This window comes from Acomys minous (genome assembly GCF_964271855.1).
Source record: "Acomys minous genome assembly, chromosome: 3".
Taxonomy (NCBI): domain Eukaryota; kingdom Metazoa; phylum Chordata; class Mammalia; order Rodentia; family Muridae; genus Acomys; species Acomys minous.
In genome coordinates this window covers 55,393,797-55,420,590 of record NC_140485.1, presented here as the reverse complement: position 1 = coordinate 55,420,590, position 26,794 = coordinate 55,393,797, and the positions used below count along the sequence as shown (strand labels likewise).

At 42.9% G+C, this 26,794-nt stretch overlaps 1 protein-coding gene across 11 annotated transcripts in view; it reads left to right on the top strand.

Moving 5' to 3' along the window:
• CELF1 (CUGBP Elav-like family member 1) overlaps nucleotides 1-25,044 on the top strand; it is a 77,620-nt gene extending 52,576 nt beyond the window's left edge. For 4 of the 11 annotated variants that reach the window (XM_084774799.1, XM_084774800.1, XM_084774792.1 and 1 more), the window contains 13 exons: nucleotides 3,302-3,489; nucleotides 5,376-5,458; nucleotides 5,815-5,863; nucleotides 7,899-8,033; nucleotides 8,522-8,601; nucleotides 9,363-9,524; nucleotides 11,414-11,489; nucleotides 12,829-12,957; nucleotides 14,057-14,170; nucleotides 16,074-16,259; nucleotides 18,196-18,339; nucleotides 18,806-18,972; nucleotides 22,143-25,044. In XM_084774799.1, the coding sequence (XP_084630925.1) occupies nucleotides 3,302-3,489; nucleotides 5,376-5,458; nucleotides 5,815-5,863; nucleotides 7,899-8,033; nucleotides 8,522-8,601; nucleotides 9,363-9,524; nucleotides 11,414-11,489; nucleotides 12,829-12,957; nucleotides 14,057-14,170; nucleotides 16,074-16,259; nucleotides 18,196-18,339; nucleotides 18,806-18,933 (1,474 nt within the window). In that variant the 3' untranslated portion in view covers nucleotides 18,934-18,972; nucleotides 22,143-25,044. Of the gene's footprint in view, nucleotides 1-2,702; nucleotides 2,789-3,301; nucleotides 3,490-5,375; nucleotides 5,459-5,814; nucleotides 5,864-7,898; nucleotides 8,034-8,521; nucleotides 8,602-9,362; nucleotides 9,525-11,413; nucleotides 11,490-12,828; nucleotides 12,958-14,056; nucleotides 14,171-16,073; nucleotides 16,260-18,195; nucleotides 18,340-18,805; nucleotides 18,973-19,060 lie in introns of all 11 variants that reach the window. The other 7 variants (XM_084774793.1, XM_084774801.1, XM_084774797.1 and 4 more) reach the window with 6 other exon arrangements.
• Nucleotides 25,045-26,794: the final 1,750 nt, after the last annotated feature.

Below are 26,794 nucleotides of genomic sequence, written 5' to 3'. Positions count from 1 at the left end.
ATTTCTACACATAGGTACAATAATGTTTTGTTCATTATACCATGCTTTTGTTGTTTGCCAACATATATAGTATGTCTAACAATGTATTGACCTAGTTTAAGTGCCCAGTATTTACTGGAAGCAGAGATGTGTCAGTGAATGACTGTAGCTCATGATCTCTATAGTATGTTGAGTCTGTCCGAAAATTTGATGCATCTAGGTAATATTTTTCAAACTGATGGGCTACCTCATCCTTTACTGCACCAGGCAGTGGTGGTGCACACCTTTAATCCCAGCACTGAGGAGGCAGAGGCAGATGGATCTTGGTGAGGTATGTAGCCAGGGCTACACAAAGAAACCCTATGGTGGTGCTATAGAGGGCATAAATAAATATTAAGGTGTAAGCTTATTTTATATTTGCTATTATCAATTTTAATAGATCCATAATGGCTTAATCCAATTTCTGTGAAAAAGGAATTCTAAAATGATTGAAAGTTGGTTCTGGTCTCTGGGCTTTGGTTCACGAAGCAATGACCTACACAAGTTTTACAGCTACTGAGTTGGTATACAAAAAAGGAAAGGCTAGTTCATGGAAGGGATGGGCTTGAAGAGAGAAAGAATTTGAAGCTGGTTCAAGGCCTGTAGTTTCAAGCACTAGGGCGTCTAAGACAAGAGAGACACGCAAGTTCATGGCCAGCCATGCTCTACAGCAGTGGCTCTCAACCTTCCTAAGGCTGCGGCCCTTTAATACAGTTCTTCATGTTGTGCTGACCCCCAGCCATAAAATTATTTTGTTACTACTTCATAACAGTAATTTCTACTACTGTTTTGAATCATAATTTATCTTTTTTCCAATGGTCTTAAGCGACAGCTATGAAGAATCTTTCAGTATCCTCCTCTCCAAAGGGGACGGGGTTGTGACCCATAGGCTGAGAACTCCTGCTCTACAGAGTAAGTTCAAGGCTATCCTGGGCAACTTACTAAGACTCTGTAAAAAGCAAAAAGAAGGCATATAATCCAGAGGCAGAGTACTTGCCTACTATGTACAATGCCACCAGTCTTCCCCCAGGCCACCCCCACCCCCGCTGCCAAAAAAGAGAGAGAATATGAAATAGAGAATTTGGAGAGAAAAAGATTTGTCTAGAATCCCAGTTTCCACTGATTTTAGATAAGTTGTAATTTGTGTATATTATCCATGTTCTTGCTTCACACTGAATGGGAGATGTAGTAAAGTTTAAAATGGCATGCACATGAGAGGGAACGACAAGCTCAGGCAGGTACAGCTTCTGTTGTAATATAAATGAGTAAACCTCTGCTCTGCAGGAAGTGCTGTCAGCTTATCATTCAAAATATCCTGAGTACTACTGGGGTTCTGCTAATCTTTCCAATAGAAACATACTGAAAGATTAGCAACATTTTAATAAAATGTTACTAAAACTGGTAAAGTTATTGTTTCACTACCTACTGGTGCCTTCTCTTTTGAATCATGGAAGCCTGGTTTCTATTGGGACAGTAAAGTTAAAATGCTAAAAATCATATTTTTACAATGACCTGCCATATTTCTTCCTGTCCTTTTATTTTCAGATAGAATTTCTCTGTGTAGCCCCAGCTTTCCTTGAATTAAGAATTTTGTCTTGGTCTCCCTAGAGCTGGAATTCAGGTGTATATCATCAGCCTCCACCACCCACAGTTTTAAATTAACAATGCAAGGGGAAACCAATAAGACACTGTATTCCAAAATGCTTTTTCAGTGTGTGTGTGTGTGTGTGTGTGTGTGTGTGTGTGTGTGTGTGTGTGTTATATAGACACTCATGTGTGAATATGGGGAGCAGAGGGTGGCTTCTGTATCACTTTCCACTTTATTAAAATTAATTTTAATTTATTGAGACAAGGTCTTGCAATATAGCCCTACCTGACCAGGAGCTTGCTATGTAGAATAGGCTGACTTCTGTCTCTGAAGAGCTGGGATTACATGTTGCACATCCGTGCCTGGCTGCAATGATGGTTGTTGTTGTTGTTGTTGTTGTTGTTGTTGTTGCTGCTGTTGGTGAACAGTGTCTCTCACTGAACCTATAGCTTGTCAGTTAGGCCAGATTGGCCAACCAGGCAAGCCTGCAGGGTAGAATCTTCCTGTCTGTTCCAGGTATTGGTGTGCCAGGCTATTTTTTTTTTCCTTCCCTGTTGATGCTGAATATCCAAACTCTGTCCTTGTGTGCACTTTACCACTGAGTCATCTCCCCATTTGCTTCTAAAATAACAATTTAATAGTATAGCTTGATCTGATAGTAACTGTACAATCATAGGAAGTGATAGCTATCCTCCTCTTCCTCCTCCTCCTCCTGTTGTTGTTGTTGTTGTTGTTGTTGTTGTTGTTGTTCTGAAAAATGTTCTGGCTTCAAATTCTCCATGTAGCCAAAGCTCTTCCTGAATTCCTGATTCTCCTGCCTTCACTTCCCAAATATCAGGATTCTGAGTATGTTTCACTGCACTTGGTGTAATAGCTGTGCTCAAATGTGAGAGTCCCCTTTGTGAGTAACACCCAGTTTGGTGAGCTTAATTGCTTAAATAACAGGATTCTGAGGGCTAGAGAGGTGGCTCAGTGGTTAAGAGTACTGGCTGCTCTTTCAGAGGACATGGATTCAATTCTCAGCAACCACATGCAGCTCACAACTGTCTGTAATTTCAGTTTTAAGGGATCTGATGCCCTTTTCTGTCCCCTGCAGGCACCAGGCACACATGTGGTACACAGACATGCAGACAGACACCACACCCATACACGTGAAAGAATATTTTTAAAAAGGAAAGAAAGGTAATCTCTTGGAACCATTAGCAAGAAATTTCTTCATTCACATAACTATGAACAAGGCCCACTCTACCAGGTATACTACAAGAGTGAACAGGAAACCGGGCATAATCCCAGCACTTGGGAGGCAGAGGCAGCTGGATCTCTTACGTTTGAGGACAAGCTGGTATACAGGAGTGAGCTCTCGGATATCCAGGCTTGTGCAGAGAAACCATGACTTGAAAAACCATATCAAGCACCTTGATCTGTCGTTGGGAGCTTTACTTTGTAACCTCTGAGAATTTTTGTATTAGACAAGATATTAATGACATTTCTTAATTTTTTAAAACTCAGTATGTCTTAGTCAGAATTTAGTTTGTTTGTTATCTGCTAGTGTACAACCTAGGGAATTCAGGTAAATTAAGTAGGAGTAGTTGAATTAAGTAGATTTTTTTTCCCCTAAAGTACTTGAAAATCTTTAGAGAAAAGAACCCCTTCTGGTATGCAATAAAATAACCTCTAACTTTATATCTCATGCAGCTCAAAAAAAATGAACGGCACCCTGGACCACCCAGACCAACCAGATCTTGATGCTATCAAGATGTTTGTGGGCCAGGTTCCAAGGACCTGGTCTGAGAAGGACCTGAGGGAACTTTTTGAGCAGTATGGTGCTGTCTATGAAATCAACATCCTAAGGGATAGGAGCCAAAACCCTCCTCAGAGCAAAGGTAAAGTATTTTTATTTTTATTCTGCTTGATGTATATGGTGGTCAAAGGATAAGTTGAGATACTGGGTTCTCTCCACTGTGTGGACCCCAGCACTTTGACCTGTTGAACAGATTGGTTTTAATTTGGGGGGGTGGGGTTGTTTGAGACATAGTCTCTATAGCTCTGGCTGTCCTGGAACTTGATGTGTAGATCAGACTGGCCTCCAACACAAGATATCCTCCTGCCTCTGCCTCTGAGTGCTTGGATTAAAAGTGTGTGCCATCACGTATGACTGGGTTTGTAATTTTAATTCCTGTATTATACTATACATCCCATCTCTGGTTGTCAAGATATTTCTGTAATTATATGGGAAGGTGTCCTTTTATATTGGCTATATTTTCTAATCCATATATATGTAATGACTTAAAAATAATTTTGGGAGCTGGAGAGATGGCTCAGAGGTTAAGAGCACTGTCTGTTCTTCCAGAGGTCCTGAGTTCAATTCCCAGCAACCACATGGTGGCTCACAGCCATCTATAATGTGATCTGATGCCCTCTTCTTGTGTGCATATGTAATAAATAAGTAAAATATTTTAAAAAAAACAAAAATACCATGTCCCTGCCGGGAGGCCAGGCACATACCTTAAAAAAAAATTTTTTTTTTTTTTGGTTTGCATTTGTTTTTTTGTTTTTTTTGTTTTTTTTTTTTTTGAGACAGGGTTTCTCTGTATAGCAGAGGGCTGGCTGTCCTAGACTTTCTTTGTAGACCAGGTGCATGTGCCACCATGCCTGGCCCCAAAAATAAAATATTAAGGTGACCACATGAGGATGATTTGTAAGGTGCATCTGGGAAGTTTGTGTAGGTATTCACAGAGCTGTGTGTCTCATTTGATTTAGGAATGGAACACTTAAAAATGGAATAAGCCAGCCACAAGAGGCTTATTGACTAGAGCAAGATGATGTTACCTAACTCCTTAAAGGATGGCTCATCAACTGAGAAAGGCTTCATAGTAGGCAGCTTGTTGGCAGTAGCCTACAAAATGGATAGGGGAAAAAAAGTTGGACTTTTCCAGAGATTTCAGGAGACTGATAGGAAGTAGGCAGCATTGGCTTTGCTTGTACATACAAGCATACTCTTATTTTCCATATCACCAGTTATAGAATGAAGAGCATGCTTGTAATGTTTGGACAAGAAGTTAACAAGTTAGGATCGAGAAACAGGAAGAATTTTTTCCACATGACATAGTTAACCAAAAACGAACATTGGTTTGTTTTTTTTTTTTTTAATGTCTGTCAATACAACATTAATTTAAAATACTAAGTGCTGTGTGTTTTGAGAGAAAACTGTTGTATCTCATGAGAATATACAAGTATCAGATCACTGAAGCCCAAGATTTCTAAGACCTGTCTTTAATCCAAATACAAAACCTTTAAGAGTCCAGACAGTACCAAGACATGAAGAACAAAATTATTTGATGAGAATCAAGAATTCAGAAAAAAAGCCTGGCCTGGTGGCGCACGCCTTTAATCCCAGCACTGAGAGGCAGAGGCAGGCGGTTCACTGTGAGTTCGAGTGAGACCAGGACAACCAAGGCGACACTGTCTCGGAAAAAAAAAGTACACTCTTTATTGGGTGGTAGCCACGGCAGCACATACCTTTAATCCCAGCACTGAGTCAGAGGCAGCCAGATCTTTGTGAGTTTGAGGACAGCCTGGTCTACACAGAGAAACCTTGTCTTGAAAACTCCCACTAAAAACAGTGCCCTTCATCCCAGCCTTTTCTTCTCTCCAGTTTTAATAAACTCATTTCCTTTTGAAGTTCTGCAGTAGTGTAGGGTAGAAATAGTCTAAGAATTGTCAGCTTTCAAGGTACTGAATTTAATTTTGTAAAATCTTGTTTATTCAGGGTGCTGTTTTGTTACATTTTACACCCGTAAAGCTGCATTAGACGCTCAGAACGCTCTTCACAACATGAAGGTCCTCCCTGGGGTAAGAGGCTTCTTATAAGTAGAAATGGCACAGGACATGCTTATGTGTGCCAGGCTTATACTGGAAAACATTTTGGAGGAAAGGTAAATTGCTATGGGAATAACTGTGAAAAGGATATTATAAAGGGGACAATTCAAAGAAGATAGACCAAAAGTAGTTTTTACTGCTAAGAGTCTTGTGTATTTTAACTTTATGACTCACTTCTGTCTTTTTATGTATTTTGTGAGTTAAGATCAATGGGCAGACCTGAGCTGAATTCCTAGAGGCTGTTGTTTTGACATACCTTTATTTAGAATCTGTATTTTTGAAAGCCGTAAATAGGTTTGGAGAATAATACGAGTGGTTTTCCTTTTTAGATGCATCACCCTATACAGATGAAACCTGCGGACAGCGAAAAGAACAACGGTAAGCATGCACCCCGAGTCTGCTCTGCAAGAGGTGCCCTGCTGTTCTCTCTTTCCTCCCCCCTCCCCCATGCTTAGGGTATTTGTATTGAGTTGTGCTTTTAAAAACCTCTTTGTCTCAATTTTAATAAATAAGCGAGAAAAAGAGAGTTAACAAATAATACATATGAGGATGAATTTGCAGGGTATAAGAGTATACAATATAGGCATTTAGAGTTTGAGGCCAGCTTGGGTAACACATTAGACCATATTTAAAAAGTAGTTAAATCCAGAAACAGAAAACCTAGAATGTCTTTGATGAAGATAATTTCTTTCTTTTTCTTTTTTAAGTTTTCCAAGACAGGGTTTCTCTGTATTTGCCTTGGCTGTCCTGGAGTTGCTTTGTAGACCAGGCTGACCTCAAGCTCACAGCGATCCACCTGCCTCTGCCTCCCAAGTGCTGGGATCAGAGGCGTGCGCCACCACACCCAGCCCAAGGATATTTTTAAAGATTGATTGATTGATTGATTGATTGATTAAGTATACAGTATTTTGCTTGCATGTACACCTGTACACCAGAAGAGGGCACCAAATCTCATTCTAGATGGTTGTGAGCCATCATGTGGTTGCTGGGAATTGAACTCAGGACCTTTGGAAGAGTAGGCAGTGCTCTTAAGCTCTGAGCCATCTCTCCAGCCCCCAAGGATATTTTCTTATGGGCAAGGTTAAGGAAGAAACTGGGCCAGTTGGGAAAGAGACCTGTTAGTGCTTTAAGAAAGAGTTTCCTAGCTGGGCGTGGTGGCGCATGCCTTTAATCCCAGTACTTGGGAGGCAGAGGCAGGTGGATCACTGTGAGTTTGAGGCCAGCCTGGTCTACAAAGCGAGTCCAGGATAGCCAAGGCTACACAGAGACCCTGTCTTGAAAAACCAAAAGAAAAAAAATGCTTCCTGAGCCCCATAAAGACAAGTCCATGATGAGTGCTGTTGCCAAAGTGCTACAGTCTACCAGCCAGCTGTGACCCAGGTACTTCTGTCTGCTATAGAAGCTGAACATAATGGCAGCCAAAGAAACCGAAGTTGGTGGTCAGAAAGCTATAAATATTCTTTGTTTCACTCCTACAGCTGAACTCTTTGAGAAAATGCAAGTCTAATGAGTTCATGAGCTGAACAAAAAGTTTTGTGCCAAAACAAACTTGGGAGAAGATGTGTCTAAACAGTCTGACCATTTCAGGGCCCATACTACTGACAGCTATGCTTGGTGTCATCCTTGAGGACTTGGTCTTCCTGAGTGAAATTGTGGGAATTGGGCAGATTCTTCAGTAGAACCCATCTGAAGTTGGATGGCGGCTGCTGACTCATAACATTCATTCAGACAAAATAGAACAATGCTGTAAAAAGCTCAGAAGCTAGAATGTTAGTTTTAAATTCTCAGAGTTTCAGTTAGAAACACAAACGACTCAGGAGGTAGAAACAGAAAGAACTCTGAATTTGAGGCCAGCCTAATCTACTTAGCAGGTTTCAGAACAGCCAGAGCTGTGTAGAAATAACATGGCTCACAAAAGGGGAGGAGGGGGAGGCAGACAAATGACCAAATGTTATTCACAGTTTAAGGGAAAGATTTTTAAATAAGTAAAATTTAAAATGTTGGAAAAGGAAAGTAGAAAGTTCCCACTGAAATGTCTTCGGTTCACCTGTCACATCAAGTGTGAAATCCTTTTCATGGTATTGCTGGAAAGAGCAAACATACTAACCACAAGACAAGATGCTAAGAACCTGCCTGCCTGTCAATCAGATTGGTCAAGAGCACCAATTCTCCATATCTTACTTGTGTGCTTCCAAATATATATAATTCTAAGTCCCCATTGTTACGTCACTATATAATTGGTTATATAATTGTATACCAATGGTAACAGGAGGAAGAAATGTATTTAGAATCTGTGAGATGGATGCTATGAGACAGGGCCAGGATTCAAACCCAAGAGATTTGATTCTTCACTATATGCTATACTGCCTTTTTTAGTGATAATGTCCAAGCCTTTTGTGTTTTACTCTTTTAGCTGTGGAAGACAGGAAGCTGTTTATTGGTATGATTTCCAAGAAGTGTACTGAAAATGACATCCGAGTCATGTTCTCTTCATTTGGACAGATTGAAGAGTGCCGGATATTACGGGGACCTGATGGCTTGAGCCGAGGTGGTATATTTTTATAGCTTTAAAAAAAAGATACTTGTCTTAAATTGCCGTCTCTTATTTAAGTGGACTAGTGGAAGACAGATAACTAGCTGTCATAGATGAAGAGGTTGGACTTGCTACCTCCTGCTGTACACTTGTGTTCCTGTCACTAGTTGGTCCTTTTTGTATTCTCCCAGTCCTGTTTAAGGAGTCCTGTCTCCTCAGTTTCTCTTAATGTCCAAAGTGAAACCATTTTCTCCTCATATTTGCTTCTCAGTATGAACTGGAAGTCTTTGTAGCTCCCTCAAAACCTCCTATTTGTGGTTCCTTGTTAGCAGTTAGTCCCCTATCATGACACATCTATCTACTGAATGAGTTTGTGAACCCCTGAAAAGTAGGATCATATTTGTGTTGCTAACATGATAATTAACACACAATAAGTTATATGATCAGTCAGTGTTTGTCAGATAAATCTCTAAACAAGTGAATATTGATTCTTTCCTTACCAGGATGTGCGTTTGTGACTTTTACAACAAGAACCATGGCACAGACAGCTATCAAAGCAATGCACCAAGCACAAACCATGGAGGTAAGGAGCAGATAGATGATGGAAGAGGAGGACAATCCCTTGCCTGACAATGCTGGGAGAGCTGCCTGTCAAAGTCTAGTGGCATGTAGAGCACCCTCATCCTGAAACTTAAAACAGTCACTCTGTCTTAGGGTGTGAAATACTATGTTGAAAATTATAGACCTAAGCTCTTGCAGAGGACTTATGTTTGATTCCTGGCGTTTTAGGAGATCCAACACCGTCTTCTGGCCTCCATGGGCACTGTAGATGCATGTGGTGCATAAACATACAAGAGGGGAAAACACTCATACATACACAGTAAATCTTTAAAAAGTCAACATTGCAGCCATATATGATGATACATGCTTATAGACCCAGCAATTCAGGCTAAGACAGGAGGATCACTTGAGCAACATAGTAAAACCTCCTCATTTAAAATATACAGAAATTGATTATTAGAAATAAATTGTCTTTGTCCCTATTACCTAGTACCTATTAGAAGAGTCATTGGGGATGGTGAAAAATAGAATGCAGTGCTCACATCAACAAAAGGGAGTATTTCCTTCCCCGCCCCAGGAAGAAACTCTTGTTGTTGTTGTTGTTGTTGTTGTTGTTGTTTTAAATTGTACATGTTTATCCATTTGTCTGTCTGTCCACAGCATGCATGTAGAGGACATTCAGTCTGTGGGTTTCAAAAATCAAACTCAGGTCATCAGCTTGGCCATAAGCACCCCTGGCCCCAAAAGAAGGACTTTGACCCTCTGGTTTTGATGTTCTCATAGGGCTGCTCATCCCCTATGGTGGTAAAGTTTGCTGACACCCAGAAGGACAAAGAACAGAAGAGAATGGCCCAGCAGCTCCAGCAGCAGATGCAGCAGATCAGCGCGGCGTCTGTGTGGGGAAACCTGGCTGGTCTGAACACTCTTGGCCCACAGTACTTAGCAGTGAGTTCTGTGGTTTGCCTTCTGCAGAATGTGCACGCTCCCAGCTGTTCCTCCTTCTGCTGTCTCTAGCTAACTAATAGTGGCATTTACAACTTGGGCATGTAGAGATTTTACATAAAAATGTAGGCAATGTCATTAAGTCATGCTAGTCTGTCTCCTTTATGGTTCTATATTAAAAAACTATACGTTTCTCTTTTCCTTGCCTCCAGGAGAAATCCTTTATGATTTAGCATCATTTTCCATGTCACTTTCTAGAAGATGTGGAGATGATCATCAAAATCTTTATTCAGCCTTCCCTAAAAGCATGACAAATGTATCTTTCAGCACACTGAAAGATCTTGAGATTAAAATGGATGCTATTAAATGAGATTACAGGTACATCTTTGCATTTCCCAAGTTGTAATTGAGTTTCCTTTCATTGATTTCTCTGTTAGTGACTTTTGAGCCATACAGTCTAAAGAAGGTCCAACTCTAATTTATTACTTAGGCTTTAGTTTATCATAATCTCATGGGGGACAATACACAGAGGAAAAGGCACATGACTATAGTTCCAGTTCTTGGGGGGACCACGGCAAGAAGACCACGAGTTCTGGGCTCAGCCTGTGATGCACAGACTGGACTGAAACTGTCTCAGAAAAAGAGAAGGTCTTCTTTGAAGCTATAAAACCACTGAGTCTATATGTATAGTTTGGAAATATACATTTAGGAATAACTAACACAGTCATTCCTTATTCTTTCAAACACTAATTCTGTATGGAAACAAGAAAGGTAATTGTTTCTGTCAGCTCTTACTGAGTTCTAACCAATTTGATGTCCACTGGTTTCCGTATCTAAAATGGAAACTACCAATATGTCTTTAAAATTAGATTAGAAAAAGGGAAGACACTGTTATATATATTTCAATAGATTTAATTCTTTTTCAGTGCCATGAGCATTGAAAGGGATTGTAGTTCTCCACCAGAATAATACTTTGAATGAAAATTAATCCTAGTATTGGGGATGGGGGTGGGTGCAGAGGCAGGCAGATCTCTGTGAGTTTGAGGACAGCCAGAGTTACATAAAAGAGAGCTCCTATGTCAGCTACACATGCACACACGGCCCAGAAATGCTACAATATGATCCAGTGTGATCATTTAAAATAGTTAAATGGAAGGCTGGTTGTAATGGTGTATATCTGGGGAGGCAGAGGCAGAAACAGGTGGATCTCTGTATTTGAGGCCAGCCAGAGCTATATAGTTAGATCTCGCCTCAAAAGATAATATAATAAGCCAGGCATATAGCGCATGCCTATAATCCCAGCACTTCGGGAGGCAGATGCAGGTAGATCTCTGTGAGTTCGAGGCCAGCCTAGTTTACATAGTGAGTCCAGAACAGCCAAGGCTACGCAGAGAAACCCTGTCTTGAAGAAAAACCAACAACAACAACAACAATAATAATAATAATAATCGCAGAGAAACCCTGTCTTGAAGAAAAACCAACAACAATACTAGTTTATGGTTGTAACCTAAAAAATGCAATGTTTTGGTCTGACTAGTAGAACATAGGAGAGAGAAAGAAACTAGAGTGGCATATAACCCAGTTGGTTTGCTGGTGCTTGAATTTAGATTATTTCTCTGTGCTATTTTTGTCCTTTGTTATACTATATTCTGCTGCCCAGAGATTTGAGCTTAACTCACTATCCAGTGAACAGTCTTCTGGGCCAGGGCTCTAGCTGTGTTGCTCTTGTCCTGTGCAGTCGTAGCCTTGCATTTCTGTTGGCTTGGGAGCTTGTCTTTGACTTTCTTCTCTGGGGGCCTCTGCTCTCTTGCTTTGCTGTGCTATAGAGTTATCCCAGATTCAGAACCAGCCCTCACTCTCACTCTTGTTCTGTTTTTTGGTGTAATGTCTAGCTTTATTTGCAGCTCCTTCAGCAGACTGCCTCCTCTGGGAACCTCAGCACCCTGAGCAGCCTCCACCCAATGGGAGGTAAGTGCTTCACTGCTGCAGAGGAGCAGCAGCACACAGGCCAGCCGACAGCTTCCTCAGTCTAAGAGTTTTGCACCACTTGAGGCAAAACTTTTTCACTCATTACATTAAGGTGACTAAATCAGGACTCAACTTTCTCTATTATGTGGTCCCACTGTTGGTTGATGCCATGTTGCTCTGAAGTTATCTATATCCTTCATTCTAAGTCAGGGAAAGTGGCAAAGAACCCTTAGGGACAACCGGCTTAGGCCATTCAGATGTAGAAAAATTCCTACAGTAAGTAACTTTCAGTGGCTCTGTGTAAATACTTGACCAAAACTGCTAGAACCAGGGAGGTTTTGTGTTTCTGAATTGATGCTGTTGTTGCTCTTAGGATTCATGGAAAATGTAAGTAACAAATATATGGTTTATAGTGAAATGAAGCTCTAAAGACAGACAGGATCCAGGGATCAGAAAAGTCTGAAGAGACAGAATTGAGTAGTTCCACAGCAGCTTGTGCCTGTACTCTGGAGAGTGGGGCGTAGCTAAGCGTATGCGTTGAGAGCATACTTGGTTAGCTGCATTGTGAAGTTTTGATAGTGACTAGTTTTGTCATAGGGAATTTTGTTGAAGGAGTTCTCTGTTTGGGGAAAGGAATTATAACGTATATTGTTTTTACTTTGTCCACTTCCTGTCCTGATAGTATATATCTCCTTTAATAAGATGCTTTGCAAAATGCGCCTTACTCTGTGTTGCCTAGCTTTTGCTTAAAATTCTTATCCCTCACATTTTTTTTTTTTTTTTGGTCTTCTTTTGATGATTAATTTACTGTTAAAATGTTTTCTTTATCCCTTCTCCTGTGGCTGTTCTTTCCTGTTACTCCCATAGAGCCTTCTAGATTTGTTTCCTGCTCCTTTCCCTCCAGTACACCTGTATGTGTAAGAGGGGCTTATGCTTTACTGCAGGTTTGGGCACTGTTCCCATGGTAGGCCACAGCTCTCCCTTCAGCTTTGCCTGCCTCAGGGATAGTGTGCATTTGGAGTGCTGTTGCTGTTGAAGGAGCCAGCTCTTCTCTTAGAGAGGTGGCTTTGCGTTTCCTCTCCTTTCCTCTCTGCTGGGCGTAGATCCCAAGGCCTTAGGTGTGTGAGCATGAATCAGAACCCTGGTGTTTTAAAGTTTCTTACTAAATGATAGCTGAATTTTTTTTAGAGCCCTGTGGTGTAGCATGGAAAATACAGAAAATAAGTATAATCTTACATACAATAGTTATTTCTTTTTGTCTGGGACCAGTTTTCAGGCATTTTTGGAGTAAATGGTGGATACCTAATCTGCTGGCTGACATCTTCTTTTGATATTGCAGGGTTAAATGCAATGCAGCTACAAAATTTGGCTGCACTAGCTGCTGCAGCAAGTGCAGCTCAGAACACACCAAGTGGTACCAATGCTCTCACTACATCCAGCAGTCCCCTCAGTGTACTCACCAGTTCAGGTAAGGGGATAATAGGGAACCTTGTGTACCTTGAACAGATGCTCTGCTTGAAGACAGAAGGTTAAGGGGAGGGCTATGCCATCTTGGAAAGGAATTATCATATTTCCTGGTTGATTGTGTTATGAACAACAAAGATACAGAGTCTTGGTCTTGTCTGTCTCCCCACCTCTCTATCTCTCCCCTACCCTTTTGGATTTGTTTATTTGTTTGTTTGAGTCCTGGCAGTCTTACACTCGATGCTTAAACCAGGCTGGCCTTGAACTGGAAAAAGATCCTTCTCCCTCTGTCCCCCAAATGCTAGGATTAAAGATTTTGTGGATCACACCCTTTTTAGTGTTGTTTTTGTTTTCAGTTTTTGTTTTGTTTTTTAAGTAAGCTATTTGAGGCGAGATAGATGGTTCAGTGATCTTTTAGCAGACCTGGGCTAGTTCCTAATATGTATGGAAGGCAACTCACAGTTGCCTGTAATGCAAGAGAATTTAGCTTTGTTTTCTAGCCTTTGCAAGTGCCTATGCAGCCAGGCGTGGTGGCACACACCTTTAATCCCAGCACTGGAAAGGCAGAGGCTGGCAGATAGCTGTGAGTTTGAGGCCAGCCTGGTCTACAAAGGGAGTCCAGGATAGCCAAGGCTATACAGAGAAACCTTGTCTTTGGGGGGAGGGGGGGAAGCAAACAAGTGGCTATGGTCACGTGCACATATCTTTACACAGATGCACATATATACAGTTTAAAATAAAAAATAGTGTACATGTGTTTGTGTGCACATGTATATGCATGTAGCAGTCAGAGGACAGCGTGCAGCAGTTGATTCTTTGTACCTTGTGGGCCTAGGAATGGAGCTCAGGTCTTTAGTGTTAGTGGTCAAGCACTTTTACCCACTGAAGCACCCTTTGATGTCATTTCTTGACTGACTTGAAATCTCATCACTTTTAGTTTACTGTTACTACCATTTGTCTCTTCCTTAGAAGGACAGTTACCAGAATCAGCAATTCTTGCAAAACCCCTTTTGCAAATAGAAAAATTGATAGAATCATTCTTGCGCTTTGGTTCCTGTCCACAGAGAAGGCAAGTGATGATTTAACTCCTGGATTTCTAATAGCAGGGTCTTCACCGAGCTCCAGCAGCAGTAATTCTGTCAACCCCATAGCCTCACTTGGAGCCCTGCAAACATTAGCCGGAGCAACAGCTGGCCTCAACGTTGGCTCTTTGGCAGGTAATGAGTAGCCCCTAGTTGTCATCAGGCTAATTTTATAAACTAACCCCGTATAGAAGTACCAATAGAGGCCGGGCGGTGGCGCATGCCTTTAATCCCAGCACTCGGGAGGCAGAGGCAGGCGGATCATAGTGAGTTCGAGGCCAGCCTGGTCTACAAAGCAGTCCAGGACAATGAAGACTACAAAGAGAGACCCTGTCTTGAAAAAAAAAGAAAAAGAAAAAGTACCAATAGAATAATTGCCTTTGCCCAAGAAAAGTGAGAAATAATCATGGGATTTTGTCAGATCTGAGGTAAATCCAAACTGTGCTGCTTGGACCATCATTCTAATAGTCATTTTCTCATCTATGAAGTAGAAGTAATAGAATACTTTCACGGGTTAAATGAGAGCTGGTTAAGAGCACTGTCTTCTCTTCCAGAGGTCCTGAGTTCAATTTCCAACAACCACCTGGTGGTGGCTCATGACCATCTGTAATGAAACCAGGTGCCCTCTTCTGCTATGCAGGCATACATGCAGGCAGAACACTGTATATGTAATAAATAAATCTTTAAAAAGAAAAGAAAAAAAGCTAAATGAGTTTGGGTGGTGGTAGTGCACACCTTTAATCCCAGTTAACCCAGGAGGCAAAGGCAAGTAGATTTCTGTGAGTTCAAGGTTGAGCTGGCCTACAGAGCGAGTCCAGGTCTGCCAGGGCTACACAGAGAAACCCTGTCTTGGGGGTGGGGGTGGGGGAGAGGAAGTTAAACAAGCAGCTAGAGAGATGGCTCAGCTGTTCAGAGCACTGACTACTCTTTCCAGGAGGCCTGGGTTTGATTTTCTAGCAACCACACTATGGTTCACAACTATCTGTAACTTCAGTCCTGGAGAATATGACACCTTCATCTGGCCTCCATAGATGCTGCATATTTTAAATACAAAAAAGCTTTTACAAGCTGTGCGTGGTAGCGCACGCCTGTAATCCCAGCACTCAGGGAGACAGAGGCAAGTGGATCTTTGTGAATTTAAGGCCAGCCTGGTCTACAAAGTGAGTCCAGGACATCCAGGGCTATTGCACAGAGAAACCCTGTCTCAAAAAACCAAGGGGGGCGGGAAGCTTTTATGAAAATGGCATTAAAGGAGAACTTAAGAGTCAGGTGGTAGTGGTGCACACCTTTAATCTCAGCACTGGGGGGACAGAAGCAGGCAGATTTCTGCTGACTAGCCTGCTCTACAGACTTGAGTTCCAGGACAGTCAGAGAAACTACACAGAGAAAGCCTGTCTCAAAAATTAAAAAAAAGAAAAAAGAAAAAAAAAGAAAATGAGAATACAGGCAAAGTGCTAATGAGCACATTCCTTAGGTCAGTGCCTGGCCCATAGAGCATGCTCAGTAAATGTTGAATGCTATTCTAATGACAGCATTTATTCACATCTTAAGAGTCACTGTTTCTGGGGCTGACTTTACCACATCCCAGCTTTGTTTGAAATAGATAGCCAATCGGTGGTGGTGCATACCTTTAATCCAGCACTTGAGAATCCCTGAGTTTAAGGCCAGCCTCATCTACAGTACGAGTTTCAGGATAGCTAGAGTTACACAGAGAAACTTGCCTCAAAAACCTTAGGGAGAATGGAAGGGAGAAAGAGAATAGCTAAAGATGAAAATAGATGTAGGCATTTATGAGTGGTGTCCTTCCTTCCATGTGCTAGAAAACAGTAATAAAGAGAGAGGCGATGGCTGTGGAACTTAAAATGTTCATATTAGCATCAAGGTCTGAAAGAGGGCCAGTCTTACTCAGTGGGTAGTAAGAGGAAAATAAAAGAGCAGTTTTGCAGGGGGAGGAATCCATCGTAAGTAACAAGTGTATTAGTCTTTAGCATCAACTGAATCTCTGCAGTGTTTTAATCTTGCTCTTTCTTCAACTAAGGAATGGCTGCTTTGAATGGTGGTCTGGGCAGCAGTGGCCTTTCCAATGGCACTGGGAGCACCATGGAAGCCCTCACCCAGGCGTATTCTGGGATCCAGCAATATGCTGCTGCAGCCCTCCCCACACTGTACAACCAGAACTTATTGACACAGCCGAGTATTGGTGCTGCTGGAAGCCAGAAGGAGGGTGAGTGCACCAGAGCTGGGTGGCAGCTTTGGGGCAAGAGAATTGAGTAGTCAGACCAACCTTTTCCCAACCAAGGCCATGAACAGGCTGAGAGAGACTATGAAGTGCAATGTTGTTGCTGTTTTGGGGGAAGGTGGGTGTGTGGGTGGGTCAGAAGCCTATAGATTCTCTTAGGGTAGAGCTTAGTTTTTGAATAAAGAAACAAACACATTGGAATTGTAGCATCTGGTCATTTGACAAGAATTTGTTTTTGTGTTTCTCAAGACAAGGTTTCTCTGTGTAACAGCTCTGGGTGCCTTGGAACTTAAATTGTAGACCAGTCTGGCCTAGAACCCAAAGAGATCAATCTACCTCTGCCTCAACGAGTGCTGAGATTAGAGGCGTGCGCCACCACTGCCCTGCTAAGAATCTTCTTTGGATTATGAATCTATCAGAGGATTGTCTAAGATCAGGATTGATGGAGTGGGAAATAGATGGCTATAGATGGGATTAAATTTAGGAGAGACTTTCTGGACAGCTACTGCTGGCACTTTATAGTGTTCATGTCTAACTGGGTTTCTATATCATGAGTTGATACAGTTTAAGTACTAATATAAGAAAAACAAGCAGCCTTTTTGGCTTTGGTGTGTGAACCAGTATTAAGAGACCTGCAGAAACCAAACCCAGCAAGTATATAGGAGAAAAAGAGCAATAGGGGCACAGACATGGCAAGAACATGGACCTGGAAACAGTAATGGGCCATGTAATGCTTGACAATGACTAGGAGGCACTCTTCAGTATAAAATCACTCTGCTATAAGTTAAGTATAATCATAGGCACATTTTTTATATGTGTTGTTGTTTTGTTTTTAACCGAGGTATAGTTTTGTTATGGCTAAATTCAAAATCTACCCATTTTGGTATAAAGCTCTGAGTTTATGCAGTAACTCCCCACCATAGTGGGAGAACATTTGTAACCCCCCCCCTAAAAACTCCTTAGCACCCCACCTTTGTCATTTGCTGCTCCCATTCCTGCCTCTGGCACTACCAGTCTTATTTGCCATCCCTTCAGTGTCTAGGCATAGTTTTGAAACCTAATTTTTGTTGTTTACTTGTTTCTGTTTTTGAGGCAGGGTCTCACTATATAGCCCAGGCAGACATTGAATTGAGAGCCTCCTGTCTTAGCTTCCTGAGTGGCAGGGTTACAGGCTGAAACTTGTTTTAACTCTGTAACCCATTCTACACCCTTTTTCTTTTTCCCTATGGTCTCCAGTTTCTGTTTTACTGCTATACATGCAGATCTGTCTTCCTTCCAATCCCTCTAAACTCTCTCTGGCAAGGTATGGGCCTTTAGCATCCTTCTGTGAGCTAGGCATAGCCTTGGGTCTCTGTGAGCCTGGTCCACATAGTGAGTTCCAAGACAGCCAGAACTTCATAATGACCCCCCCCCCCGCCCCGCCCTTTAATCTCACACTTGGGAGGCAGAGGCAGGCAGATGGTCTTCATAATAAGTTCTAGGACCGCCAGAGCTACACAGAGAAACCTGTTTTTAAAAAGAAAAGGCCAGGCCAGGCGTGGTGGCACACGCCTTTAATCCCAGCACTCTGGAGGCAGAGCAGGCAGATCGCTGTGAGTTCAAGGCCAGCCTGGTCTAAAAAGTGAGTCCAGGACAGCCAAGGCTACACAGAGAGACCCTGTCTTGAAAAACAAAACGGGGGAAAAAAAAAGCCCTTCCATGGGATGACATATGGCTACATGCAAGAGAAGAAATCTAATTTTGGAATTAATTGCTGCTAGGTTTCCTGCCTTATATTTAGAGCATGTGCTTAGTTTCCCCCCTCAAAGAATAAATTTGTTGAGATTTTGCTAGTGTTGGTATAGATGGGAATGAGAGACCTTTGGCACTGGGTGATGAGCATACTTAACACTGATACTCTTCCATCAATGGGTATTTGAAGGTCCAGAAGGAGCCAACCTGTTCATCTATCACCTGCCCCAGGAGTTTGGAGACCAGGACCTGCTGCAGATGTTTATGCCCTTTGGGAATGTCGTGTCTGCCAAGGTTTTCATAGACAAGCAGACAAACCTGAGCAAGTGTTTTGGTATGTTGGCTTCTCTTCTGGTGTCAGAATAGGATTAAATATTTTGCCATCGAGAAAGAGAAAGGGGCTGCTGACAAATTCAGAGAAAGCTGCATTTGAGTTTGACCCCAGCAGATCATAAGACCTCTTTCGAGCCAGAGGAAATAGTGTATAGAAATGGCTCAAAAAGGAAGAGAAAAGGTGCCGGCAAATGTCAGGTGGTACCATTGAGAACCTAATTGGTTTCATGTGGATGTTACTGCCACAATTGGGGGGTGGGGGTGCTGCAACAGACTGAGCACAAACTCAGTGAGTTTGTGAGTTCCAGAACAGCCAAGGCTACACAGGGAAATTCTGTCTTGAAAAACAAAAACCAAAAAAAAAAAAAAAAGAAAGAAAAGAAAAGGAAAAGATAACCTCTTGTACAAGGAGGATGGAGACTCTGCCTTATTAGGTCCCTCACCTTGGTTTCTGCTTGGACATACAGGTTTTGTAAGTTATGACAATCCTGTCTCAGCTCAAGCTGCCATCCAGTCCATGAACGGCTTTCAGATCGGAATGAAGAGGCTTAAAGTGCAGCTCAAACGTTCGAAGAATGATAGCAAGCCCTACTGATTGTGCTCCCCTCTGAGACTGGAGTGAGAAGATCTTCTGGTAAGTGGGGGAGGAGCACCCTTAAGCATTCGAAGCCCTAAGGCTGTGTGTTGACAGCCCTGGACCCTGATCCCTGCCACTCTCGCAGGCACAGCTTGCCCAGAAGACTCAGCTACTGCCTTCTGTGGGAGTGTCGCTTCGTACAGAGGACGAGTTTGTGCTTTGGTTTCCAGTGTTTTACTTTGGAGTTTAGGTGCCATATCCTGAGGGTTTTTGTTTTGTTTTGTTGTTTCTTTTTCCCTTCATTTAAAGTTTGCCGTGTTTGTAACCAGTATGTTGAGAAGGACCAACACCAGTCCACCCCGAGGAAAGGGGAAATGGGTTTAAAAGATGGTCAGAATGTGCCCCAAACCACCAAAAGAGAGAGGACTAAGCAGAACAGAAAATTGATCCCCCAGATCTCTCTCCCTGAGTGCAAGGGTGGGAAGAATGAGAGTGAAGATCTAATGCGCTACAAGGGCAGAGTGGGCCAGGTGGCTTGCCATCTAGGCCCCTTCATAACTGTCTGCTTTCTGTGGAAATGCTGGGTTTATGCCACTTATTTTTCTGATTTTTGTCCTGGATTTCTGCCCTTCTTGCCTAAAAGGAGGTCAGCAAGTCTCAGGAAATACAGCACTTCTTAATTTAGCCTGAAATATGCAAATAACAGGGAGATACCCATTACTCGCCACCCCAGCCCACTATTGGTATTGATTGTATCATCCTGCCTGGCTGGTGGATGTTTGGGAGAAACAGCCAAAGAGGTCATTTTTAGTTTATTTCAATATGAAGTTAGACCATGCCCATTTCCAACAGTTCCTTTGAAGAAAGTCTGTGGAAGTTCACCACAGCAAGGAATACTGCCTCCTTCCCCGGCCACAATTTTCTCATGCAGGCAGACCTAAGAAGGTCTTGCAGCATCTAGCCAACAAGGGTGCGGTTTGTGGCCAGAGCCATCAAAAGCCATCTGGTTGAAGGAGGAGGGACCTGCTTCTTGGTGTGCCTGAGTCAAGGTCGTTGAGGCCAGGATGCTGTATGTGAGCAGAGCCTAATAGTCAAGAGGGTGCAGAAGTGTGTTCTAGCCTCCTCGGTGAAGGTGGTCCCCAAGTTGTTCCCACCAAGGACTGGCAGGCCTTTCCTCTAGCCCCATCTTCTGCCCTTGAAGACAGAAGAGAGTACAGGAAGTTTACAGGCTCCATATGAGTTTAGTGTTCATTTACCTCAGTATTAGCCGTGTTCATTTTGTCATCACGCTTACAGTTAGCTCCCTGCTGCCTTTCACAGGTCTTAAACTCCAGCCTTTGCCAGTGTCCCACCCAGCCTCTGGGCTCTGCTTCTGCTCCAAGGAATGCTGTTGGGAATATGCGTCTGAGCAGAGGTAGTCCCATAAGCATCTGACTAACAGCCACAGCCAGGGCCTGGGTTCCAGGGTCCTTGGAAGCTTAAACCTCACGAGTTTAAAAGTCTTGACTCCTAGCAGCGGAGATTAGACGGGGCTAGCCTGTTCTGAGTCAGATGGGCACACTCTCCCTGTCACGCTGTCCCTGTGGATAACAAACAGGGATTGGCCATCTTGCTGTTGAACAGGTAGTTGTTTGAGATGGGTTATCCCATTGACTCTGGGACAGCTGTTCTCTTCTCATAGTGAGTGATAAGTTGGTCTGTTGTCCTCTTACATACACATGAAACATACACTTCTTAAGCTGAACCACGTAAACTTGAATTCTACGCACTGGGAGAAAAGTGTCCTGTGTTTCAAGATAAAACTGTTCTAAAGGCTTCCAGGGTAATGATGGGATTTTTTAAAATAAATGTGAAAAAATAAAAAGATAAAAACTTAAAAAGGAAAAAAAAAAAAGAAAAGAAAAAAATTGCTAGGTTGGGCAGGCACTGCTCTGAATCCCAACCGGCTGGAACCAAGAATGTCGTTTCTATTTTTATAGAAGTTTTATACAGCTCCGGGGTGGAGAATATTTATTACCTAAATTATATCTCTGGAAAAGGCCAGGATTTTGTAGAATCTAGAATGTGATTGTTGTACACACGGGGTGCTGTGTATGATTGAAACTACTGACTTTCTGTGACCATTTGCAGCCCAGGTAACCTGTCCAAGGGGAAGGCTAACATTAATGCTGTGAATTGGCAGAGGCGAGAGCTGTGCCACATAGGGTGCTGCCAGTGCTGTGCTCCCCAACCTTCTCTTCTGTCTTCCTCCTTGGCCAGAACACCACGTTCTTCTTCCTCCTCCTCCCAGCTTCCCTCTATCTCTCCATTTCACCGTTTGTCCACAGATTTGTCCTGTGCTCCAGGACTGTATGAAACCTTCCTAATGGTATTAGAGGCAAAGATGTCACCTCCCCTACCCCCTTTGGAACAGACCCCAAACTTCATATTTACTTGTGATTTCTAAAAGGAGCACTTGCCGAGCTCTGCTCAGGCAGCCTGCCAGCTGTGGAGGCCATGACTTCTTTCTCCCTCTTCACCCAGTGTATCAGCACAGCAGTAACACTATCCTTGAGCACAGTTCTCTCCCCAGGCCAAAGATGGTTTTGTTGAAGAAGCTGCTCCCCTATAAGTCCTGATGTGAAAGGGCTCGGATTAGAATGGAGGCTGAAGTGAAGTCTTAAGCAGTCCTTTTCTGTTGTGTGGAGCTTTTACTCGTGTTTTTTGCTCTCGTTCCTGCCCCCCTCCCCCGTGAGTTATATTATGCCATTGATTTGCCTTCAGTGCAGCCCAACCATCATCTCCTGGGTTCCACATGAGTGACCAGGGCCTATGTGGAAGCTTAGGGCTTGGATTTCTGGGAACAAAGGGCCATCCCAAGTCTGAATAAGAAACACTGGCCCTTTACTCTAAATAACCTCCCTCCCACTCTAGTCAGCATCTTTTGTTGCTGAGGCCCTGCTGGCTTCAGATGTCTTGGTGTGTTAGGTGCTTTGCAGGAAATCCAAGCCTTAGGTTCCCTTCTGTCTCTGGCAGTTGGATGTTCTCTTGGTGTCCTTCATGTCCTTTTGAACTTTTCCCTGTGTCCATTGTTAGCATGTGCAAAAGTCCCTGTCGTTTCCCCCCCTGCCCCGCCTCCTCATTTCAGGGCTGCACACAGTGAGTGTCCTCTTCTCTCTCTCTGTTTGGATGTATTGCTCTGTGTAACTCAGTGGATCTCCCTCTTTCTGGTTTGTTTTTTTTTCTAGATTCCTGCCGTTTGTTCATCGTTGTGCCTAAAGCATGTCGATGTGGCGTCAAGTACATCGTCCAAATCCCTGTCTCTTCAGCTTCTCTGATGCTTGAACTCTCACCTTTGACCTTGTGTTGACCTTTGATGCTGATGTGTATTTTATTATGTTTGTTTCTTTCTTTGTTTTTTCTTTTTTCTTTCTTTTTTTTTTTTCCCTTTTGTGCTGCCAAAATTGGTTTTGCTAGAACGACTGCTGAAGGGAAAATATTTAAACTTGCATTTGAATATAAAAAAAAATCTATTTTTCTAGAACTTCATAAGATAACCACTTGATTTTGTGATTCCAATTCTTTGTAACTGTCTCAGAGCAGCCCTACTAGCACATGCCGTGTGGTGTTTGTATTCCTGTGAACACACAGCCAGTCTGCTTCCAGGCTTTGTTCCTCTGTGTGCTTAGTTTTAAAGACAACTTTGAAATAAACAATGAAATAAAAGATGTCACTAAAATCTTTGAGGCTCCTGAACACATTTTGCTGATACAGTTTTGGGGCTTGAGGAGACCGCATGTGTTACTTTTGTTTCTCTGAGTTCTCAACTGCAGAGCACACCTGAAGTGCTCCCCGCCCCTCCCCGCCCTCCCTTCTTACTGGAGGCTGAAGTCTGGGCCCCAGCTAGCCTTTTCCTCTTCCTTCTTTGGTTCTTCCTGAAGCAGCCCTCCCTGTGGGGAGCCCTAGGTCCTTCTTCCCCCTCCTCACAGCTCAGCCAGCTCACATCCATGCTTATTCTTACAGTCTCCACAGCAAAATGTGATGCTTTGAACTTTTTTTGGGTTTTGTGTTGTTTTTGCCTTTTTGTTTTGAATTTTCCTTTCTACTAAGATTATGCCCAGAAAAAAACAAGTTGTGCATGTTTCCTGCTGTTTCTTCACACCTTCGTATCTATCACCTTCACCTCTCTGTTTTCTATAGTTTGTGCAAAAACTGACTGATTTAAAGGGGTTTCAAAGAAGATGTTTTAAATTGTTATGGGTAGATATTTTTTTTTCAAGATTGTATGTTTTATTTTGAAGTGGCAACTTTCTCTTCTGTTGCCCTTAGAGTGTTTGCCTGTGCACTTAGACTGTTACTCTTTGTGGCCTCCAGGTCTCAGTGGGGCATCCAAGAGGCTGGCTGCTCTGCTCAGGAGTTCAGGGGGTCCAGAGAGGCAGAAGCAGAAGGCAAGGTGGCTGTGGGTAGGCGGGAGGATGCACATCAAGGCTAGATCACAGCGGGAGGGAGGGAAGACTCTGTGCTTCTAACTACCCAGAGGAGGCCATCTGCACGCCGAGTGGCAATACACCTGCCTGCGCTTTTCCTAGGTGACAAGCACAATAAATACTACAGTCTTCACACTGTTTACAGCCCTGGGCACCAATCACCCCACAATGGCTCTTCACTAGGCTCTGCTCTTACTTAGCTAGTAGAGTAGGGTAAGGGCAAGAATTTGTTTTTAAATTGGGTGAAGAGTCAAATAGCTACTGTCCCCAGGTGCCAGGCCAGCCAGTTCTTGGTTTCCTACGGGAAACTTACCCTCTTCTCTAGTAGCACCATCCAGCCTCAGGGTCTTGGGGACTTGGAAGAATGTGAGTAGAGGAAAGGAGTAGACAGGGATGGGTCTGTGAGCAGCAGAGGCAGCGGGGGTTGTTGACAGAGCCCACTGAGACTTAAGCACTGGTGGGAGGGAGCGTGGAAGCAAGATTGTCCAGAAAAGAGTGGCAGGGTGCAGCATGGGGTGGGGTGGAGAAGCACTGTCTAGCATCATCCCACACCCTGGTGACGAAGAAGGAACTCTAGCAGAAGCTCCACTGTGGGCCCCACAGGTTGCCCAATATATTATGCGTGAGGCCACCTTACTAAGAAGAAAGGCAAGCTGAGTGGGGGACCCCTGTAGGTAGGCTGCTTAATGTCCTGGAAGGGGTAGTGGGATGGAAAGAGGCCAGATCCTAGCATGAAACAGCCTGCTGTGTGCCCCACAGTCTGACTGCACAGAGCACCTCTGTGGGCAGGAGGTGCTGAGGCCCCTTCCTGTGTACTGAGAAGCTGTGTTTGCCAATATAGTTTGCTGTCAATTCCAAGAGGAGCTCTGGGAAAACCTGTGGATAAAACCAAATGCCAAATGTTGGACATTGTTTCCTTTTCCTTTTCTCTCTGATTGTTTTAATTGTTCTGTAGTGGTTTTAATGGATTTGAGACCCTGGAGCGGCAGCTGCCTTTCTGATTTCCAGCTGCTTTTTGTGAATAATTTAAAAAGAAAAAAAAAAAGAAACTTTACATTTTGGAGACAAACCTGTGTGAGTTTTTTATTGGTACAAACGTTGTATTTAACACTAGGGGTTTTGTACAGTTTTTTGCCTTTTCTACTAGAAAACAATGTAAAGTGATTTCACAATGTGAAGAGAAAAAAATTGCCACTATGACCAAACGCACAGTCTGTTCTGCAGCAACAACGGGATTCAATCAACTCAAAGTCGTGATTCAGCCGTAGAAATGCTTTTCCTTGACCTTGTTTGAGCTTTCCTTTTTTCCTGTTTGAATTACAAAAGATGTCTTTTTTTGTGTGTGAACTTGTGTTGTACTCTGTAGAAAATTATGGATTTTGCTTTAATGGTTTAAAAAAAAAGGGCAAGAAGAGCCCTTGTCGCTTTTCTTACCTAATCACAGTTTGTGTAGTGGATTAAAAAAAGAAAAAAGTTGTTAAAAGTTTGGAGCAAGGGAGTATGTGTTTAAAAGGACTCTCCTTTTTTGTGTGTTTTTCCTTTTGTCCCAATGGGGAACCTAAATCTGTTTTAATTGCACAGACACACGGACAAAAAGTCATTTTGTATCTGCCAAGTGTGGTACCTTCCTTTGTTTATTTGCTATTAAACTGTTTGAGAAGAACTTGTGTCTTCAGAGTTGTTGATTGCTGAGGAGGGGGGCAGTGATAATGGTTCAGCTGAACCCAGACAAAACTCCTGAAGAAAAATAGTTTCTCTCCAGACTGACCTGTCTACATACTACAAGGTCACTACAATATAGAAACACCTTGAAACACTTTGGCAGCTTTAATTTTTGTTCTTCCTCTTCTTTGGTTGTGGCTGCCCTGCCACAAAACTGGTTCAGACCAGCTCTTGCTGAAGCTCTTCATTCCTGCTGATCACCTGTGTAAATCCTGGGATTAAAGGCATGCACCCCGGTCACCACCACCCTGCTTTATTTTGTAATTTTTAAGATTTGAGTTAGATATAATCAGTCTCTGTGAGTTCAAGGCCTGCCTGGTGTACAAAATGAGTACAAAACAGCCAAGGCTACACAGAAAATTCCTTTCTCAGAAAACAAAACAAAAGATGTATTTGTATGTGTACTGAGTGGCTTTGCCTGCATATGTGTACATACACCTGCACGTGTACACACATACACATACACAGGTCAGAAGAGGGAATCAGATAACATGGGGTTGGAATTAGGTACAGGTATGAGCTGCTGTGTAGATCCTGGAGGCACTCTCTGGGTCCTCTGAGAAACATGTACATGTGTGTCAGAGCAACTTTCAGGAGTCTGTCCTCTCTTTCCAAGTGGGTCTCAGTAATCAGATTCATCAGGCCTGGCAACAAACCTTTTATTCACTAAGCCGTTTGGCTGCTTTTGTTTTGGGGTTTTTTAAAGACAAGTTTTACTTGGGGCATGGTGGTGCGTGCCTCAGCACTGGAGAGTCAGAGGCAGGTGGATCTGAGTTTGGCCAGCCTGGTCTGCAAAACAACTTCAGGGCTACACAGAGAGAAACTCCATCTCAGAACAAAGCATAAAAAGAAAGGGTTTCATTAAATATAATCCAGGCTGCCCTATGCCGCCTCCTGCATCAGTTGCCCAAGTGATGGGATTACTAGATTCATGCTACCACAGAGTGTGGGTTTAGGTTGTGGGCTTGCTTTTGTGATGCCAAGCCCAAACCCTTGTCTGTACTAGGTAGCACACAGTGGACAAGCTATATCTTTAGCCCAGCTTAGTGTTCCTAAGCCTGATGTTTCCATTAAAAAGTTAGTTATCAGGCCAGCCTGGTCTACAAAATGAGTCCAGGACAGCCAAGGCTACACAGAGAAACCCTGTCTCGAAAAACAAAACAGATGACAACAACAGCAAAGCCAAAAATAAATAAAAATTCAAAAAGTTATCTTAATGGTTTCCTGTTAACAACCTCTTTATTTTTCTTTCTTTTTTTTCTTAGTCCTAAGTAGCCCAGGCTACCGTCATACTAGCTATGTAGGAGAAGTGACATTGAACTCTGCATCTTTCTGCCTCTGGCTCCTAAATCCTGGGCTTATGGGCGTGAGTCACCATGTCTGACTCACATTTGATTTTCTTGACTTAGAAGCATGGCTGTGTGCGGCTTTAATCCACTCAGATTAAACTAGGTTAAGTCTCTAAACATAGTGGACTCTTGGCCAGGCCAGCCAAGGTTACATAGTGAAACCCTGACTCCACGGGGCAGAAAAGCGGGGAAAATGAGGCATGTTCTGGCAGAGGGCCTGTTTGGCTCCCAGCACCCATACTTTGCTGAAGTGGTAAAATGAACATTTTTTTAGTTTAGTGACTAGAAGCTGCTTCTTTTCTTTGTACCTTAACCAGAGCAGAGTCTGGGGAAACAGCTCCT